Source organism: Nesoenas mayeri (assembly GCF_963082525.1).
Source record: "Nesoenas mayeri genome assembly, chromosome: 2".
Lineage (NCBI taxonomy): Eukaryota > Metazoa > Chordata > Aves > Columbiformes > Columbidae > Nesoenas > Nesoenas mayeri.
The window spans coordinates 131,424,363-131,445,561 of NC_137543.1; the positions used below are offsets into that span (position 1 = coordinate 131,424,363).

General features: G+C 38.3%; 1 protein-coding gene across 1 annotated transcript in view; it reads left to right on the forward strand.

The window, feature by feature from the left end:
- Positions 1–21,199, forward strand: part of MACC1 (MET transcriptional regulator MACC1) — a gene marked incomplete at its 5' end in the record, with an annotated part of 80,043 nt that overhangs the window by 52,992 nt on the left and 5,852 nt on the right. The window contains 2 exons of the mRNA XM_080364205.1: positions 15,214–15,328; positions 17,567–19,605. Coding sequence (XP_080220331.1) covers positions 15,214–15,328; positions 17,567–19,605 — 2,154 coding nt within the window. The remainder of the gene's footprint in view (positions 1–15,213; positions 15,329–17,566; positions 19,606–21,199) is intronic.

A 21,199-nucleotide genomic window follows, 5' to 3' on the forward strand; every position in this document is an offset into this window, starting at 1 on the left:
TTTAACAGGACCCCTGTAAAGGTGGGAGGACCATAGTGCAGCCGGGAGACAGGAATTCTCAAATTATTCATAGTCCTGCCCTCATTCTCAAAGCACAAATTGTCACCTGTTGCTCCATGTGAAATTATAATACTCCAAACATGAGTAAAGCCAGTTTGTTCTTCTGCTCAGTGATTATTTTTCTTTCTTCTTCCCATTCCAAATGTAGTCTGTTCTTTAATATGGACACCAATTCTTTGCCTCTGGACTGAGACTGTTAACTTGCTTCCAATAAGTTGTGCCAACCATCAAGTTAAATGAATAATATTGAAAATACATTTGTAAAATCTCATTAGCTTTCCAAGGAAACATCTAACAGTTCTCAGCAGAGGCAGCTTCTGATTGAAGTGTTCATAGTATCTATCTCAAGGGACGAGAAGAGGAAAGCTAAACTCAAACATGTCCCCTCACTTTCCATATACAGTGCAAACAGTCCACTGCAATCTGACAAGGAGCAAAGTTGTATGCCATCTACAACAAGATGGTATATGACGCAGGTTACACTAATTGAACCAAACTTAAAAGTGTTGAAGCTAAACTTCATATTGTTTTGAGGAGAGTGAGGGCAGGTAGCATGGCTTTCCCACTTAGATATCTGCTTTTTTTTTTTTTGAGAACTCGGAAGCATCTGCTCTCTGAAGTGTGTGTGTGAATCTTCTTGTAAGTGCTTAATGCATGCATCATCCTAACATCAATAACTTAATTTCTTTATCTCATCACTGGAGAGAAAGAGGTACATTTAATAGCTCTCAGAGTTACCTTTTTGCCTGCCAGAGCAAAGGTACTTATGCTCTGCCAGCTGGATTTCACCCACAGTTACTTACCTGGCTTGCACTACTGGGTGGCTACTGATACAGCTGCTGAGCAGAAAAGTGATACTAATCTGGAAAATATATGAGACAGACATTTCCATCTTGGAATTCCCTGGTGTATTTTTACTGGTAATGATTGTACTCCAGTGACAAAACACATATGCAGGAGGTACTATAGGTACTAGTGACGTGCTCCCCAGAAAAGTAAGAATTTCCCTAGAGGTTTTCTCATCTCATGTAGTATATGGTAGCAGAAACAGAAGGACCATTTGTTTGAAGGTTGAACTTAATGGAAATTTGATCCAACATCACTATGATTTATTTATTTATTTATTTATTTATTTATTAAAAAAAAAAAGAAAAAAGAAAAAAAAGGTAATGGATGATCTCGGACTCCTAAGTTTGGCTACTGGTCAGTTCTTTTACCAGATAAAAGAAAACATGAGAGAGACAAAAGAGTGTGTGTGGGGAGGCATTTCTCTCTATATAACATCAGTAATTTTTTCTACCTGTTATACATAGCTACAGTTGTCTTGTATCTGATTTTGGTATGTGATTTCTGCTGATAGCTGGAATGGAAGGCCAAACCTAGCAATGCAAAACCTGTTGGGAGGTGTTATGAATACCTGCCTTGCTCTCAAGTTAATTGCCTTTTCAGGGTGTGAACACTTTGTGGCAGAGAAGGGCTCTTGTGATATTTATACAGTTACTTTCAAAGCCTTGGTGGCAGTTTACTTCCCATGGCACTTGCACATCCTGTGCTCTGTCACTGATTTCCTGAGTGCTCTGAGACAAGTTGTTCGGAGCCAGATTTTTAAGGGGTTAGCACATGTTTACACAGTTCTTATGGTTGGGGTGGAAGACACTGGAATGTGGTTATCAGTCTCTTTGTGTTTTAGTCTTTCTATCTGTAAACATGTTTATCTCCATTTTTCCCCTATCCCTGCCCTTCCTTGTCTTGTGCATTAAACAATCAGTTCCTTGTCACTGTGCTGTGCTTTCTATGTATTTGTACAAAGCTTAGCAGAGAGATGTTATTCCGGCTAGTTCTACTAGTATATAAATGAAAAAGTAAAAGAAAACCCTGATTTGAGTCCCAACAGAATATAAACATCAGCTCTGGGGCTCAAAATTGCATTTTTTTTTTTTCTAAGCATTTTTGGTTCAATAAGAAGTATTCAACTTGACACAATAACAGCTAGGTAAAAGTCTGTAGCCTTGATCCTGCATCAAGGAAGAATAAAGATGATTGCTTCGTTTCTTTTGGCTTTGAAATCTGTGCATAAATCAAATTTAGTAATTCTGAAACAGTCTGGCAACTATGGAGCTGCCAGGTTTTGAGCTGCTTTGCCTGTGGTGCCAAAATCTGTGTGTCTCAAGCCCCATTCCTCTTGGGACAGGTAGATCTGGGGGGCTGAAAAACATTGCTTAGGTGGCAAATCAACTCCTAATATGGAGAAAGTGGAGTGAAACCTCACTCTTCCTCCAGGCAAAAGGTTCACATATGGTTATGCATTAAACCTTAGGGGCTTTTAAATGCTAATCTCTAACGAACTTAAAAATCAAATTACTTGTGTGGACACTAGTGATTCAGCATACTGAATGAAGATGACAGAGATACCCTTGTAAAATCTTGCCAAAATCAGCAATGTGAGATGAATTTGCACTGCAAAATAAAGTTATCTGAACTAATTTTCACAACAGAACAAACTGTTTAGCAATGTTTATCAAGTCTGTGTGTAGAGTTATTTCTGCTTGGTGTGAAGTTAAGCAAAATCTCCTGAAGTTCTGAAGATTAGAACTTGCACCAAATTAGACAAATATCTTCACATGTTCTTACTGATGATCTGCTGACTTACACTCCTCACTTCTGGTGGATGTGTCATAGCTTTACAATAGCTAACAGTAAAACACTACATTATAGAAGTTTTTTAGATCATGATTCAAGTTCTGAGCAAAGGTGTACACATTTCTGTTTATTATGGATGAAGAAAGCTATACAAAAAGAACCCTGGACTGCGATCTGTCAGGAGCTGACCTAAGCCAACTTCAAGCTGGACAACATTTGGACCATGCATCTCCAAGAACACTTGCTAAATTAAAGTTTAGGCGAAGTTTTGGAAGCAGAATATATTTAATTTGAGTTTCGATTTTCATACCTCATGCTTTTATTCCACTTTTTGTACCAGACAGCTCTTTGTTAGAGAATCCTATGTTTTAAAAAATATCTGCTTGTCATTATCAATGACCTGAAACAGAAGAATAATTGCTACAAAAGGAAGACTGAAAACCTCATCCAGTAAATTGCACGGCCAGGATTACATGTGTCTGTAGCAAACAGAGGTAACAGGAGTCTCCTGTCTCACTACAGCCAAGGAAAAATATCTTAAGCAAAGTAAATTGCCATCACACAACAAGTTGTGTATTTGATTTGATGATTTTAAGTTAAATGTTAAAATGATATCTACACATTATGACAGTTGTACACTTTAATCAATGAACCCCTGACAGTGATGACAAGGACACATGTGTAATGGTGGGAGTGAGCTGCTTGATTTAAACAGTCTTTCATTTGCACTGTAAATCTGTTGTGAATGTTGATCTCTATAGAAAACCCATAAAATAACAAATCTGATTAGAAAAAAAACCCAAACCGTAGAATTTTGCATGTATAATTCACATAACACAGCACATGTTTTGAGCCCTTATCTTGAGAGGCAGGAGCTAGTTAACAGTGTAAAGCTCAAGACTTGCTGCCAACGAGGTGGGATGGGTAAGGAAATGCTTTGACCTTCAAATTCAGTGACCTTTTGGAAAAGCTGTGAATGCCTCCTCCCACGTTTTGGTACAAATGGAGCAAGGACAGTAAACTTTTGAAGATGAAACCAGAAAGTGTTTCTTTAGTGATGGCATTTGGAAGCTGTTGCTGAATAGGCTGAATTCTCTGAGCTAGCACATGGCAGGTGTTTTCAGGTTCCTAACTAGGAAAGTCAAAGTACTAAAAAACTAAAAAATACACTTATAAATGTGATATGATTTTCAGCTTATTTCTCTTGTAACCATGCACCTGGTTTCTTCCTGTCTGAAGCAAGGTTTACCCAGCTATTATTGATCAGACTGAAAGTGGCCATCTAAAGGAACTCCAGCTTCATAGAAGTATGATCTCAAATGACATGGCCTGTGCTGGGGCTTTGTTCCCTGGGTTATTTAGTGATATTTGAGATGGCTGTCTGTTCCTTTCAATCTGCTATAGCCAATCTATGGGACACTGTTCATAGGTCCCCATAGCAAGGAGAGATTAGTCTCCCCTCCTGCTAGACTGGCTGTCAGAAAAACCTCAACTCTAGGCAGTGCATGAAAATATACTTTCAGAGTTAAAGTTTTGAAATTAATGTGGTTTGCATGATGTTTGAATATCCTAGTGGTCTCAAATAAATTTTCTGTAATTCTGTAGCCTGACAATAGCCTATATAGCAGTTTCACTTCACGTATAAGGTGATTATTCTTTCTAGTGAACGGAGCATCATATGGCTGCAGAGATGGTTTTGGATGATAAATGATGCCCAGGGTTTTTCTGTGTAGTAGGCCAGGGAGGTCAAAGAATTACAGCCTTTTTGTAAAGTTAATAGTATAAAATACTGAGCTGGATCAGTCTATATGAAATTGGAAGATCACCATGCTCAGTGTCTCTGAAGGGTGAAGGAAAGCAAAAGATGGACATTAGGATCTTCACAAGGCTGGACAGGGGACAGGTCTTGCAGAGACTGCCATATGAGTGAAAATGAATTTACTGCATGTAAAAATGTTTGAGAGAGTGCAGGACTGACTGGATTTGTGGGGGCTTTTTTGGGGGGAGTAGGTGAGGGGGGAAGGAAGGGACCAGGGACAGACTGGGGTGGGGAGGGAAGTTTGAGATAACATATTGAAATGCTGTGATTGTATCTGAGAGTTACTGATCTGTAGTCCTCCACTTCTGCTAGAAAGACGATAAGTTCTGCTGTGGTGAAAAATAGTAAAGCTTGCTGAAGCAGAATAGGTGAAATAAAAAACTGGGCATGAATTTTGAACTGATAGAGTATCTTCCAGAGCATTTCTAAATTGTTTTCCTGAAGATTTTCTGCAGGGCTACCTGAGAGGCACTGTTTAGGAATTAGAAAAGTTTGGTTGTAGTCCAGCATTCTGAACAATTTGCAACTGCATCACTCCAGCCATTATTTTTATTTGAAAGCATCAGCCATTTGTTGGGGCAGATGAAAACTTTTCTTCAACTAAACTGACTATTTTTTTGTGTATAAAAGGATGAAATCCATGACAATTTAAGGTTTGGGTTTGTGTGGTGTATGTGTAGGTTCTTTTTTTTTTCTTTCCCTTTGACATGCAACTTGAGTGGAAAATCTTCCTTACTTCCTTCCTTCCTTCCTTACTGACCACTGACCCCTTAATTTTCTGTCCTATGTTAATTCCCTCCACATGTCTAACACAGTGCTGTAGCCAGTGTTAGGGAAAGAAATAAAAAAGAAGGAAGCAACAGCTTTATTCCTTCTTTCTCTTCTCACTACTGCCATATTAAACGCAAAGAAGAAATATCATTAAGTGATTTCTTCGTGGCAAATGGCATGGAAGGATAGTATAGAGCTGAATGGGGAAGATTCTTGAACGGGTTGGCACCCACTTGTGTATAGGGCTTGCTCATGCTACTCTTGAGTAATTGCAACTCTCTCAACCTTATCAAATTCTGCCCTCAGAAGTCAGTGGTGCCGTATCAGAAGGAAGAACTGGAACCAGTGGGGAGGCAGGGTGCCTGTAGCAGCCTGAAGTGTAGGGCTGTTAGGAAGAGCAAGCTGGAGCTGCGCTGTTCCTTTTGGGAGTGAATGGAGACAATAGCAGATAGTCAACATAGGAATGCCTTGGCTAACATGGGGGACTCCTCTGATTTGTTGTATGAGCAATTCTTTGATCAATTTTGGAGGTCAGCCAACTGGCTTGTGAGAATCTCAGGAATGGTTCTGTCTCTGAACCCTTCAGGGAGGCAGGACAAGGGAATACACATTCTTAAAATGCTCCCACTGCTTAATACTATCCTTCACAATACAATAGTGTGGTTTTCCTGGGTGGGCAAACTAGCTTTCTGCTGAGGTATTGCATCCATGCTAATGGTACACTCTCCCAAGGGAGAACTGCTGCTGGAAAGACAGTTGAACACTGTGATGCAACAGAGAGAATGAAGGTGGATAAAGAACAGAGGGACTGGAGGAAGACAAGACCTGGAACAAGTCTCTCACATAATTCTAACTTTCACCTCTAAAAAAGAAAAGAAGAAAAAATCTTTGGAGACTGACTTCGTCACCGCTGCATAAATGGACATGTTATTTTTATCTTATCAAACAGTAAGAAACAAAAGGATAGATGCCTTCTCAACAGGCAAGAATAGACAGTTTTGTCATTGAGCCTGTAAGTCAGCTAGATTTGAGAACTAAATTTAGACACTTAAAGGCATGCAATTTGTTGGGAACTCATTGCCTCAAATCTTCTTGAACTTGACCATTCCTTTAGAAGAAGATCCACAGTGGTACTGAAGACTGTGGTTGGTTTGTTCATTTTTTAAAGACAGAATCACTCCTATTTTGGTTATAAAACTACTAGCAATACTGGAAGCAGGTCCTCCTCATTTTCATATGTAGGACTTCTCACTTCTTCCTCTGAAATATGTAGTCTTCTGTGATCAGAGATAGATTATTAAATGGAGTCTGTTGTTGCATGGCAGTTTATCTTCTTCTGACTTCATTTTTGTTGCTGGACCATTACCATTTTAGAGTCAATCCAGCAGTCATATTATTTCAGTAAATGTATCCTATTAACAATACTATTAATAAGAAGTAGGTAAGAGTAAAATTCAGAGATTCAAATGTCATTCATTAGTAGAGAAACTATCCATCAAAACATAAATCTGATTTGATAGAAATAAGAATGTTTTTTTGCCCATCAAGAGCATGTGTAATTCCTATGTAAAGCGTGAGTCTGTAATATAATGAGAGATACTGGATTTGGCTTTTAGGGAACAAAAAACATTTTTATGAATTCCTCTTCCTTCTTCACTTCAGAATTACAGTTTCAGAAATAACTTTAAAATATTGGCAGGTGTAACTTAATGGACAGCTCAGCCTATTGTTAACAACACAGGCACAAATGTTTCAAATGTGATGAAGTCTCACTGCTGGAGAAGAGTTCTCACCAAACTTTGACATTAAGAGAAAAAAAACAAACCAACAAAGAAAAAGTCTGCTTTCTGTAGTATACCTTGGAAAGTGTCCCTGTGATTAACACTCCCTCTCTGATGCTCTCTTCACTATGTTCCTAAAGTGCCAAGGACTATTAAACAAGTTCTTCAGTCAAAACAGATCGATACACATAAAATAGGTTTCAGTCTTTCCTTGTAAATATCATCACAATCTATCAAACATACTATTTGTGCTGTTACATATTCCCTATGTCTGTTACATGGGCACTCAGGTAGAGCAAGATGTAATTTGTGGATGCACTGAAGAATTATTTTGTTTAGTGTTATTAACTCCCTAACCTAACCTTTAATGATAACTAGAGGAGTACTTGCCAAATAGATTTACTTTCTTCTGCCATATTTAATGGAATTATTTTCCTAACACAGGTGGCTGCCTGTTTTATTTATTTTTTCCATGTTGAGCTGGTCACGTGTCAGCTACCTGTCATCATTTTTGCCCTCTGAGTATTGATCTCCCTTTATAATCCCCAGGAGAGATGGAACAAGTGTCTGATTTGAGTCCTGTCCCGTTCCCCTTTCATGTTCCCCATTCATGCCCTACACATTGGGATTTCTTCTTGCCTAGATTATACATTTCGAAAACTTGCTTGACGTAGTTTAGATATTGCAAAACAAACTCTTCATGTGTATTGCCACATTAACTTATTTTTTGGAGGCGGTGTGGTTTTTATTTGTCCCCCCAAGCTAAGTAACACCAAACCAACATGGCTCCGTAGAAAAAGACCCACCTGACAGTGCAGGCTTTCTGATGTGTTTTTGCTTTCCCCTGGAGCAACAGTCTGTCATGCTTATGGAAAGAGACCTTTCTAGTCCCATAGCTCATCAAAAGCACAGCACACTGCAGTGCCCCCGGTATCTTTCTCCAGGTGCTCACCTCAGTTTCTTGAAAACAGAACATCAGAAGAGTAAAGGCATCTTGTATCTATCTGGATATCAGGTTCAACTTGCCTCAAGGTTCACATTGCATGTTTTTCCCATGCATCTTCAATCCACATCTGTCCAAAATAAAGTGTCAGTATCCAGGCAGCATACTGACAGGCAATTCAGTTCTACAGCTGGATGTTCAAGACTGGTTCCTGGCAAAGTGTCAGGCACATTGCTCGATTATATCATTTTTAGCAAAAAAAAAAAAAAAAAAAAAAAAAAAAAATCCTACATGTTTGCAACATATCCAGCTGATATGGGTGCTTAAAATCTGTTGTTAATGTTAATTACAATTATAACTTTAAGAAATTTAAGAGCTGTGAACAAGTAAAACACTGGCCTTTCTCTGCAGGTGGGTTTCTTGATATGATGTGCTTTGCCCTGATGCTGTGAAGAGAGAGCAGCTCTCACAGGATTTCTGTTATCACATCAGGGGATCAGATGAGACATTTAAACATTGGAAATCAAGAGGGATTTTTCCCCTGCTTGTGCTCAGGCCTTGATTTTTAAAGTAATTATTTCTAGGAAACCTGTAGCATATAAGTGCCTGATTGTCAGTTCCTAATGAAGAACTACTTCACTGTTTGACCTGGGTTTGGTTTTCTGGAAACTGTTTTCCTTTACTTGCTTTCTGTATGGATATTAGATGTGCCATTTTCTATATATAATTGGAAGAGTGTTAGACAGTAAGTGTTGCAAAATCAAATCTTTGGGACACAGGAAACCTTTTCCTTTTTTTTTTTTTTTTTTTTTCCTACTCCTAACCCTTTGACTTTGAGGCATACAAAGGTTTTTCTGCTGGTTTTGTCATCTGCTTGTTTTTAAGAAATTTCCTTTATTATCCTTTAAGTTAGCTCTTAGATTGTAAATCATTCACTACTGTAATGCTACTGCTGCTTCTGTATCCCCTCACTGCTTCCTGCCCTCAAAAACCATGGCTCATCTCGGTCCTTCTGCCAAGCTGAATTTTGGCATTAACAAGCAGAGACATGAGACTTTCTTGGGGATGAGCATGATAAATACTATGCAGAGTTGGGAGTAGTCTCTAAGTCAAGGTAGTGTGTAGGTGTCTAAGGCTTTATATCCATTCACCACTAGCAGGTAAGCTGCTGAGTTAAAGACCCAGTGTTACTTCTGCATGCAGCTAGGATGTGAATAAATCTCTAATTTAATAGAAAGAGGAGAAGAAATCAGAGTAACAAAATAATATATTGAGTACTTTAGTTGTATCCTGTACTCACAAACCTGTGATCACAGCTATGGTTCACAGGGATATAAGTAGCTAGCACAGATTTTGAGATTCCCAGTCATATCCACTCCCTAGCTTGTTAAGAAATGTTGACACTTGAGGTTTTTGTTTCATCCTAGCAAACACTAAAAGTACCCAAGGATGGGCAGCAGGGCTCTAGTCTGTGTGCAGAACATGATACGCAGAGACGTTGCCTTTGCTCTGTAATGTTGCATGTATTATGATGGCATTGAAACACTTGCAGCACCTAGAAATGGAAACATTTACTGTTTAATGAAATTGCTAAATAAAAGGTGCTCCTTATAGAGTGCTTTCAACACCTGTTTTGAAGGAATAACTCTGTTGGCATCAAAATCAGTCACAATTTGTAGTATTCTAATCTCTGTGAAGGAGCCAGAAGTGTTTTCTTAGAACCTCCAAAAGTCAAGAAACTAGCTATGCTTCCAAAGTATGCATGGTTAGATAAAATAGGTGTGAACCCAGTGTGATTTTTAACTATTATTGTTTCTAGAGGCTTTTGAGAGGTGGCAAGGAAATGAATTCATAGAAGAATTAAGCTAAGAAAATTGCAAAGTTTTCTCTGCTTAGCAGAAAGAAGAAGTATTGCAAATAGTACAAAGTTGGATCCTTTAGTTCACCTTTACTTTCCATTTCTTGTTCCTTAAAAAATTACCTAGTAATGTGAGTAGGAGGCAACATATTTCTTTTTGTAATACTTGAGGCCAAAGAGAAATCATGAAGTATTTCAGAGTGATAGCTGAAACCTGAAAGATAATATCAAAACTTAACTACACATTCTTGAGGCTTCTGGAAAGCAATATTCCAAAATGTGAAGTCCATAACTGAAAATAAATTCTTTAGACCTTATGCTTTCAACAAGGAACTGTAGAAGTGCAGTTGTACGAAACAGAAGGAAGCATACATGTCTTGTAGAGGGAGTGTCTGTGATACAGTAATTTTTGCTTGCACAGTGTTCCCCATCCGGGTGGTAAAGCACTCAGTTCTGGGTCATGCAGAGCTGAGCAGAGGCTGCAAAAACCCACCTGTCAACTTGTGGAAATCTACTGAGAGGATGACCCACTTCAAGTCCTGTTTTTGTTGTGCCAAGACTGCTAGCTCTACCCTTTAATGCTAGCTCAGATGAAGTACTCTGAGCAGCACTATGTCAGTTACAAGTAGCAGTGTAGACATATGTGGGTCTGCAGAAAATTTAAACTCTGGCTTCAGGATGTAGTGTGAACGGCTCTGAAGTTCCCATGGGGTGATAAATTTTCAGAACTTTGAAAAAGTAGGTACCAAACTCATCAACTACTTAACAACAGAGTAAATAAGTAGATATATCAATTGAAAATGCTTTTCTATCACTATAGGAAGAGTGACAAGTAACAGGGTCATACTAAAGCATTAAGATTGTGGCCAAGCATCAGTGATATGTAGGGTTGAGATCTCTCAAGGTTGAACATTAAAAGCTGTTTCCATCTCTGTTCAGAATGAGATACAGCTGCATTTTCTGTGATTGACTTACATGTAGCAGTCTAAGAGAATAAGGCAGACTTTATAACCTCAACTGGAGGTTTCATTTGCTATCCTTTACTATCACAAGCTACACAGTACCACAGCTGAGACCTGTAATCAAAGATTAATAAACTTGTGTCCAACCATTTGTCAGCGAGTTGTGTAAAACTGTTCCATGCCACAAGTGCCAAGGGACTATTAAAATACAACCTATTACTGTAACTAATGTTCATCTACAAACATGTTAATCTGCTGAGAACAGGCAGTGTTTTAGATGTGATGATGACGTTTAGTGCCTTCTGAAACCATTTCTCTTCTTTGTATTGCTTTCTCTTTAGAATTCCTTTTCTTCTCTCTATTTCACGGTATTTAAATAATCCAGTATACTTAATACTTGATCAAATCAGGAACACTGTATTTAACATTCTGGTAAATATACCTTACTCCTTTTTTAGAAATAAACTTGTAAAGTAAGTCTAACAATCCAACCTATGTAACTAGCAAGTCATTTTTCTGCAGGACAGCTAAAAGAGAGCCTGAGGAATGAGGCACATCTCCATCACCTGCTTGTGTTGTTTGTCCTGTCTTTGCAAATGCATAAACTTCATCTTCTGTATACAAAGGCCACAAATCACTGTGAATAATGGTATAGCTCAGTAGCACTATCTGTATAAGGTTCATGTAGATGTCTGTGAGGAGACACTGCCACAGGAGATCACTGCTCTTAACACAGCCTGGTTTTGAAGAAGAATGCACTGGGTCAAGGTTGAATGAAAGACAAATTGCTAGTGTCTTTCTCTGGGATGTTGATACTCTGAAACCACAAAGGAATGTGTTCTCTCCTATTTTTGAGGGCAAAGGCAGCAGAGAAGTGTTTGCTTTTGAGCTTTTTTTATTTTCTTCCTTGCCACTATTTTAAGCACAGTAGGAAATATTTTGTTTTGGTAGCTAGAGTGGAAAGATTAAAAAAAAACAGTGCACTTGAATTTTAAAAGACCTGGAAGAGAATTCTGGAGGCATCACATGCAGCAAAAATACCATTTGCAGCAAATCTGTCTCCTGACTTCTGTGAAGCTGAACTTTCTACCTGAGACTTTTCTGTTCCTCTAATGCATTTTTCTGCCTCTGTGACAGTGCTGCAACGTGCCTGCCAGCAGCACTCTGCATCCCAAGTTCTCTGCTCTTATGGGTCAAGCACTGCATCCCAAGCTTGAACAGCAGAGTGCACCTGGCAAACTGTTTCTTGCCCTCATACAGAAAAATGCCACTTCTCTCAGTAGTCACTCGGGTTCACTCACTGGTCACCAGCACAGCTGATCTCTTTCCAGCCTCTTCACTTCCTCATTCCCTGCTCACTTCATGCTGTGAGCTGACATATCATCAGTCAAATAATACTTTGCACCATTAAGCACTTGTCAGTTTACGTCTTCCTTACACAGTAGCTACAGCAAATGAAAAGCTTAGCTTTTTTTTTTTTTCTTTCCTATACAGAATTCCTTCTTTTTGCAGCAAAAGAGATTCATACCTTTCCCTTTCCCCGAGATTCATACCTTTCCCTTTCCCCACTGATCAGCATAGTTTTATATCCCATGTGCATTTTTCTCTCTTCTCTTACTTGGATTTATCCAGGTAAGTTCCTAATCAATAGGGTTGCCCATCAAAATTTTCATTTGGGATGATATTTTATCACTGAATGTACCTATGGAAAAGGGTTTTCTTATTTTCCTAGTCTCCTACAAAAGCACTGGGCATTTATGCATTCCCAGCACTAAGCCTGGAACACAGGAGAGATGGGACCCAGCTCTGGTGTCATATCATGTAAGATCATCAGGCACATTGCCTGGTACTCGATGATGTGTGTACAGCTTGTCCCATTACTTCCCACATCCCTTGGCCAGCTGACCAAATGTGGTCATCTTTTGCCCAGCAATGTTTATATTTCCCTCCTTCTCTCATCCTCTTCTTGGCAGGCCTGAGGACATACCTCAATCACAAGGGCTCCCTCATTATGCTCTCATACAAAGGAATGCTTTCGGGAGGCGGGGTGCTTAGTTTTGAAAGTGGTTTTCCTTTTCATTACCCTCCTTTTCTGTCTTTGTGCCAGCCTAGTGGTGAAGGTTTTAAGGAGTTCCCAGAGGAAACTTTTGGGAAATGGCTTATTCTATTTGCAGAAATTCTTAGTGTTTATAAAACTTCCATATGTAATCTTGTCATGTCTCTGTCAATATACTTCCACTGTGTAAAGATGTTGTTTCTCTTTCTCTCTCTCCTTCCCCTTTCCCCATGGGTTTCTTATTTTAGCCCCTGTGCATCTACTTGCATTCTTGTGCTCTTTCCTTATCCTTACTTGCTGCCTCCACTTCATAGAGATACTGAAAGAATTGTGGGTGTTTTAACTATTTAAAGAACTGTTCTTAGATTCATGTGTCAATTCTCAATAATTCATCAGTCAGAGCTTAGTGCTGGCAACAAATACACTGGTTCTGTAAAAAGCACACTTTCTTTTTGTACATTAATTGGGATTTTAGACTATGGATACCTTAATCTGGTGTGATTAAACCTCCCCAGTCCCTGAAGTAGAAGCCTGAGATTAAAATCTTGCATGTTTATACAATGTGCTCAATTTTTCAACACTTTGAGATGCAGCAGTAAAGCAAAATATATTTCCTTTGAAGGAATCTGAAGACATTATCAAAGATACTATCTCTTATCAGAGACAGAAGGAACAGTGAGATTTCTATACAGATGTGGGACGCCAAATCTAGGAATTATGGTGCTGGAATTAAGGAGGCATTTTAATTTCCAGTGGAACAATAATAGCAAAAGCCACAAAGAATTAGTCTTGGAAGCTTTCACTACTATCTGAAATCAGGACTTCTAAGGCCAACAGCTGAGATTTCTGGTAACAGAGGAACCTGAAAGTCTATACAGCCCTGTCATAGCAGAGTGGTTGGGTGACAGTCAGGTTTAGCCTGACCTCAGCCTTATGTCCTGCCTGAGTGCAAAGCAGGCCCTGAACAGATTGACATTAACTGCAGGTAGCTCTTAGGGGAAGAACAAAAAGTACCAATTTACACTTGCAGTGAAAAAAAAACATGCCTTAAACCATGGCATTGCACAATGGAAACAGACAACCAGCTTTCAGTTTCTATTCAGTAATGATTTCATATAACACACCTCCTAGAACTGTAACTGAAAATTCTTTTTTCGTACAGCCACAGTGAAACCAGACCAAATACATTTTTTTTCCATCTATTTTATATGTGATAAAATGAGATCTGCATAGGCTGCAATTCTGGCTGCAGAAGTAACAGGCTGCAATGTTTCAGACTCGTGAACAAAACTGGCTACGGCATCCTCTTGATGGACCTAAAAAATATTATGGCATTTTAAACATTCTCTTGTTGTTGCTGTGTTTTGTTACTGGTCTGTTTGTTTGTTTTTCTTTTATGTTTAACCATATGTATTACTGTATCTATTGTCCATCAGCATTCATAACCCGCTGTGTATAGGATCAGTGAGAGGATTCTAGGAAAGTCACTGAGTGGTCTCTTGGTTTACAACACTAATTTAATGAGCTTTTCTGCACAAAAAGGTCCACAAGATTGTATTTCCTCCAGTTTCTGCTTCAGAGAGACAGATGCTCCTCCTTCCCTGCCCTTGAGACAGGTTTGTTGTTGACTCTTTCTCTTTCACCCATAGCATCTGTTTTACAGTCCTCATGTAAATGACATCAAAACCAAACAGAACTTCTTGTAGCCAGAACAAGGAAGAGGAGAGACCTGAATATCCTCTCTTGGGCTGTTGCTGTGCTGTCATGGGCCCTGAGGAATGGTACTTTAAGTCATTCTTCTATAGACTACAAGGAAAATCTGACCCGATGGTCTCTCAGGGAAGAGTATAGGAAGAATAATAAAGTAAAAAGGATTGGAAATACTTTGTATTAATTGGCAAAGTAACAGATCTAGTTCTTCCCCTTTAGTCATTCTAGTAAAAATTATCTGAAAACAGGAATTATTATGTTGATTTTTTTTTAAGAAAAGTTTTTATTCTAGACCTTATGAATGGAAGCTGTTGTACAGTTGTCTCAGTTCCAATTGCAAGATGTTTAATTATGTGAGTTATTGGACTTCACTGTGGGTTTGGGTACTATATTGTACTGTAGCTGTAGCATCTGGTGTTTTTGCTGAAAATTAGTAAGACTCAGGATTTTCATGCTCTCGGGCAGACTCCATAAATTTAGTCATAAACCATAACTTCACTTTTTTTCTTCATTTGTATCACAGCACAGCAGCAAAGCTCCATTATTCTTCAACATTTTCCCCTTTTTCGAGTTGGATATTTGAAGATGTTTTATATGTTTAACTGTTTCCTAGGAGGAAAGCACTTCCAGTAGTGGAACGGATTCCCTAACCTGTGGAGAGATTCCACGGAGCAGGTCAGAGGGGACTTTGATTGATGTGGATGACAGGACACCTTCAGCCAGCTACAGTACGTCTCTTCTGCTATTTCCTATACTAAGGCTCTCTACCTATAGTCTGTATTTCTGCAAAAGTCTCAATAGTGTCAAGAGCTATAGTTACTCTGTAAATGCCTCTACATTATTTTATTGTATTGCTTGTGTATTGCACTGCCCAGTCCATTGTAGATTTTCCTGGAGTCAGAACACAGGGGGTTTTCACGGGGTCCTCTAGAAGAGACTTACTAGCATATAAAAGAAGTCCTCTGTCTCCCCGCTATGGCAAATGTGGGTCAGGCAGGTTGGGAGGAAGACCTGGAATCATTAACTTTACATGAATAAATGCTATTTAGGGTATGTTCACTGGGGGTTGAGACTGGAAAGAGAAGAGAGAATTCTGAGCCAAACTACATGAATTTGGGGTTTTAAGAATCAGAAAGGGAAGATAATTTTGGAGTTAGCCCATTTTAAAAACTGGAGTCTTAGCAAAGTTGATTTATTCTCATTGATATTTTAACCCAAAAGTTAAGAAAACACTCCCCTTCACAAGACAGGCATTCTCTTACTTTTTTGTCCAGTAGTAGATATGACTAACAGTGAACCTAGCACTTGCTGTGTGACTTGGAGAGCAGGAATTATTTCCTTGCTGACCTCCTGCACCCAAGTAATCTGTGCTGTTACACTGACATGAGGAAGCATTCGGCCTAGTGACTCAAGGTCTGCTAGACTTTCCTGCTCAGAATTTTCTTGTAGAAAAAAACCCTTTAGGATGAGGAAAAAAACAAATAAAACCCTGAACATTTCTTTTGGGATTAATTAATTTAGTTTATAATAGACAATAATGATTTGACTGTAGTAACACCACAGCCCATGGAAAGCTTTTGACCTATGGACAGAATCAAAAGGACTTTTCAGCTGGTACTTGAGCAGATCAGCCCTGTCTGGTGGCCCTGGCCAAGGACAAGTGCCTAAGCGGGAGGAGGATGTCCCTGAGTTCACTTCCCCCAGCAGCTCACCTGGAAGGCTTTTGTCAAGACAACACTAGAGCCTTCCAGATGGGCAGCAGAGAAGTGGGTAAATTTCACTTTGGTTCTTGCAAACTGGGACTTTTCTGGAACTGTGGAGAAACTCCACAGTGGTTTTTGCCACAACTCATGACAAATCAAGAAAAAAGTACTAACTTCTTTTTTTTCTTTTTGTGCCTGAATGCACTGTCATGCTTGCGATTGAGCAATAATTAGTAACCTTGGAGATGGAAGGTACTATGGAAAGTGTAATAATGAAGGATATAGATATGCTGAAAGAATAGAAAAGCTGAATTTTCCCTCTCAAATTATAGTTCTTCACAAGGATGTACAAAGAAGGGATGTTATAACCTCTGTATATAGAAAAATGATGTCAAACTGAAGTAGCAGAAACCCTTAGCACAAAAAGTTGCAGATGCTTTTATTCATTGCAAGAAGTGTGAATCTTAATCAACCTATAAACTGGCTTCTATGAACAGTTATCAATATAAAATATAAGGACATCTTGCTTTCAGAACATAGAGACATTGCTGTTAATAATGAGTAATTTTAACAGAAAGCCTATTAAATACCACTTATGCACCTCTATTTGTCTATTCAAGTGCAATCTCAATTAGTAGCCACAAAATCATTCGTCTCCAAGTTTCAAATTGTATAAGACTTCATAAGTGATGCTATTTTTAAAAAAGAAAGCTAATATAACAAATCACACACAAACAGGTAAATTGTGAGAGTGTTGTTATCATTTAAATGCATGTGTAATAGCTTGAAAAGTAATCCTGAATAATAAATCTATCTGCACTGTCTACAGTGTTTGAAAAATGAAACAGTAGTTGTTTAATCTTTGCAGAGAGTTAGACACAAAGAAAAGAAATCCACAGCATTTTGTAAGAGGCCAAAGATTACTGGGATGTAAAGGTTTAAACCTTATGGGACATTAGCACACCTGATGCCAATTCACAGTTGTAGGAACTGATTATTATCAGCACCTCACAGAAGATGCTTTACATCCTTTAGCACTGATTTGTTAGGACACTTTCTATTAGCAAAGGTTCTTAATGCTACTTAGAAGTCAATATTGATACTGTTTAAAAACCTGAAGGAGAAATAAATAAATGATCTAAATGTGTTTTAGGAACATAAATTTAGTCACCTGCTGGCTTAACAGGCAATCAGTTTGAAATGAATGGAATGCCTCAAGTTTCTGTGATTTAGGAAATGCTGCTTTTTTTTTCTTTTAAACAGATGTCAATGAACGTAAATTGGATTTGGATATTGACTGGTCTGATGTGTTCAAACACGCCCGTGCTGTTTCCAAGACTAATCCTTTCTGGAATGAACTGTCAGCGTCCAACCCTTTCGTACATGATATAGCTGCTTCAAATAGAAATGAAAATAATAAATACCTTTCAATCTTAAAAGAAAAACCCTATTTGTTGTCTAAAGCTTCTACCAACAGGGATTCTTTGGCTTCCTCGGGTGATGAGCTAGATATTGATTGTCTTCTAAGAAAGACTTCAACAAGAAGATCTGGACGATCCAAGAGTGTCTCTGACTTCCTGGATATTGTTGAAAACAGAAGATTTACTCCTCACGAGACACCACCTCAAAAAACTATAGCTTGGGATATGACATGGCTTCAAAAAGACCGTGAAGCCTACAAGATGGCTTGGTTGAGTCACCGACAACTCACTCGGTCTTGCCTAGATTTAGAAACCATGAGCCATAGTCCTGGATGGGCACAAACGCAAGCTACAGACATTCATGTAGTTTGTAAACTAAATTATGAAGGCGGTTCAGTACAGCTACCTGACTCAGATATCAACATTCATGTCCCTGTGGGTCATGTATTACCTGGGGAATTCCAAGAAGTTGGTTTAAAGGCTATCCTCAACCCTCCATCATCATTTAACAATGAGCTGTCTAGCACTGTAAGCCCTCTAATAGAACTTACGCTGAGCAACCTCAACACGTGGGAAGCAATTTTCCTAGAGGTGAAAGTTGCAGCTAAAGTGAAGAATGATCCACTCAGCCAAGTTATGAGTGAAATGGTGTGTTTTTTTAGTCTCAATAAAGAAGGGCCTTTTAAGAAGTTAGAGAACTGCTACACTTATCAAGATACCATACAAGTGAAGCTAACAGACCTAAGTCATGTGATGTATGCTGTGATTGTCATACAAGCAAACAAAATCCAGCCTCCAGCAACTCATGTCTGGGACTATGTTCATAGAATGGTCTCAGTTGGAATTTATGGTCCCAAATACATTCATCCTTCTTTTACAGCAGTTTTTACAGTCTTTGGTCATAACTACATTCCAGGAAAACTCACAATTTGTGACATAAAAAAGGGAGGGAAAAATATGCCTCCTGTTGTGTTTCAGCTGTGGGGAAAACATACATTTCCGCTTGAAAAGCCACAAGATCTAAACATTTCTTTGATATCCTGTGATCCAGATTTTGAAGTGAAGATGGAAGACCAAAACAAAAATATTAAAGAGGAGGAGCTGAAAAGTGGTGAAATGGTCCGCCAACAATTCCTGTTTTCCATGCTTGGATGTAGGGAGATGCATTTCTTTGATTTCCTCGTTCAGATTAAAGTCTTAAAAAGTAGCCAAGTGACACAGTTCCATGTTACAAGTCCTGACCCAGCTCCAAAATTGAGTGGAATTATCAATAGGTCAAAACGCTTACAAAACCGTAAAGAAATCAAATCTGCACCTTTGCTTTTAATACCAACAGTTAAATATCCAAAGTTTCAAGATAAAACTTTGAGTGTTAATACTTATGGAGTGGCTTTGAAAACTGTGTTACGTCAAAATAAGATTGACTATTTGCTAGAATATTTTAAAGGGGACACAATAGCACTTCTTGGTGAAGATAAAGTAAAAGCCATTGGACAAACTAAAATAAAAGAGTGGTACGTAGGCGTTCTCAGAAGAAAGATTGGTCTTGTACATTGCAAAAACATAAAAGTAATTTCCAAAGAACAAGCTATGGACACTGCTGATAGTGAGCTAACAACCAGGAATCTTGTTGAACAAATTGCATTGCCATTCAAAAAATTGACTTACATCTACTCAGTAGTTCTGTCTACAGTAGCAGAGAGTGTTTATGACTGGAGAGCTTTGGCTGAGGTGCTAGGATACTCACATTTGTCTTTAGATGACTTTAATGTGGCACATGCTGATAAAGAATCAGAAAGAGTTGCACAGGTAGTGAAGAGGATGAAGGAAGACTGCCATGCTAACAAAAAAAAAAGACTGTTTCTTTATGAGCTCATTGTTGTAAGTATTGCACGAATTAACTTGGTTATTGGGACTGCATTGCCAAGAAGCTACTTAATAGTAATGCGTGAACAAGAAAACATGGCCCTATACCTCTGTGGGAATCTTTACAAACCAGAACATACTACTAAAAGTTATAGACACCTATAGATGGAAAATATGTCCAGACTCTCATGAAGAATAATACTTTGATGAATTAATTCTAAAGATTGCTCTATAAATGTTCTGTGAGCTCTGCTCATTTAGTGTGTTGACTGAGTTGATTTTTTTTGTTTGTTTGTTTGTTTTTAAACAGCCTTGAATGAAACAGTTTTGTCTTTTGTCAGGGAAGTCACCATGGTAAATTGCTTCCCTGAGCAATTGACATTTCCATTGTTAAGTATTTAGTAACCTGATAGTGTGGAAACTCCATTATTTATATACTTTGTGTACCATGAGGTCTATGTTAGCTTCATATTTTTAAAGCAAGAATGTCCTGATCCACAGGTTGAAGACATGGTTTTCTCTCCATATATGACAACTTCTTAGTCAATGTTGTAGCACCTTACTGAAATACTTGCAATATTGTCCTTATGTGTTTCCATGGGCCTCGTTTGTAAGCCACTGGACAACTTCTATGTGATTCAATACTGTTACATGTAAATCGAAAATGGTTTTATTCTAAATGCTTCCAGGTAATAGGCTGCATTGTTCAACATCTTAATTTACTTACAGATCAGTGCACAAATTAATTTGGAATTAATGATTGCTCAATTCTACCCTGGCTCTGACTGAAAAGTCTACCAGCCTACTTAGGAACAGAAGAGAATTATGTTTGTGATGTGAAAATAAGGTACTACAAAAAAGGATGTTTAAAAATTCATATTGTAGCCTTTCATTTGTCCTGAATTGTAAACCTTAATGGGGTTTACTTCTTATAACTACTCTGTCCCCTTTGAAGTGCTGACAGCAATTTTGGCAGGATTCGGAAAATTTTAGTAGCAGTGGCTACTTACAACTCTTAAGACTGCATTAAACTCTGTGGAATAAAACTGACCAGGCATGAAGTACAGTTTAGTCTGCAGTGCCTCTGTACTAAAAGCTGAGGTGAAAATTACCAAAACTTTTAATTCAATACAGTGATACACAGTTCATTATAGAACAGGCAAAAGTGAGGCTTGATTAGATTAACAAGATGTCCCATTTTGTTGAGAAGTGTATGATTTTGAGCTATGAATTGCCAATGCCAGTCCCTGTGTTTGTAAAGCTAGACTTAAAGCTAGATGTCATCCATGTCACTTTCAGTTAGAATTTACTGGTTATTTCTTTTAATGAATCTATAGCCAACAGTTTTATGGAAAACTGTTCTACAATAAATCACACAAATGTCCGATTTCTGCAGAAATGCCTGATATTTTATTAAAAATCAGTATCTAAAAAAACAAGGAAAACTTCTGGATTTTTATCTTGATCTTTCACAGGAAAAGTCAACATTTACAGTGGAACATTTTGCTGTTAATTTGAGAAGAAAGAAAAAGCACCTATTGTTCTCTATAGCTCTTATCCAAACAAATAAAGGAAAGAGAATGCAACACATCTGCATTTGAGGGTTTCA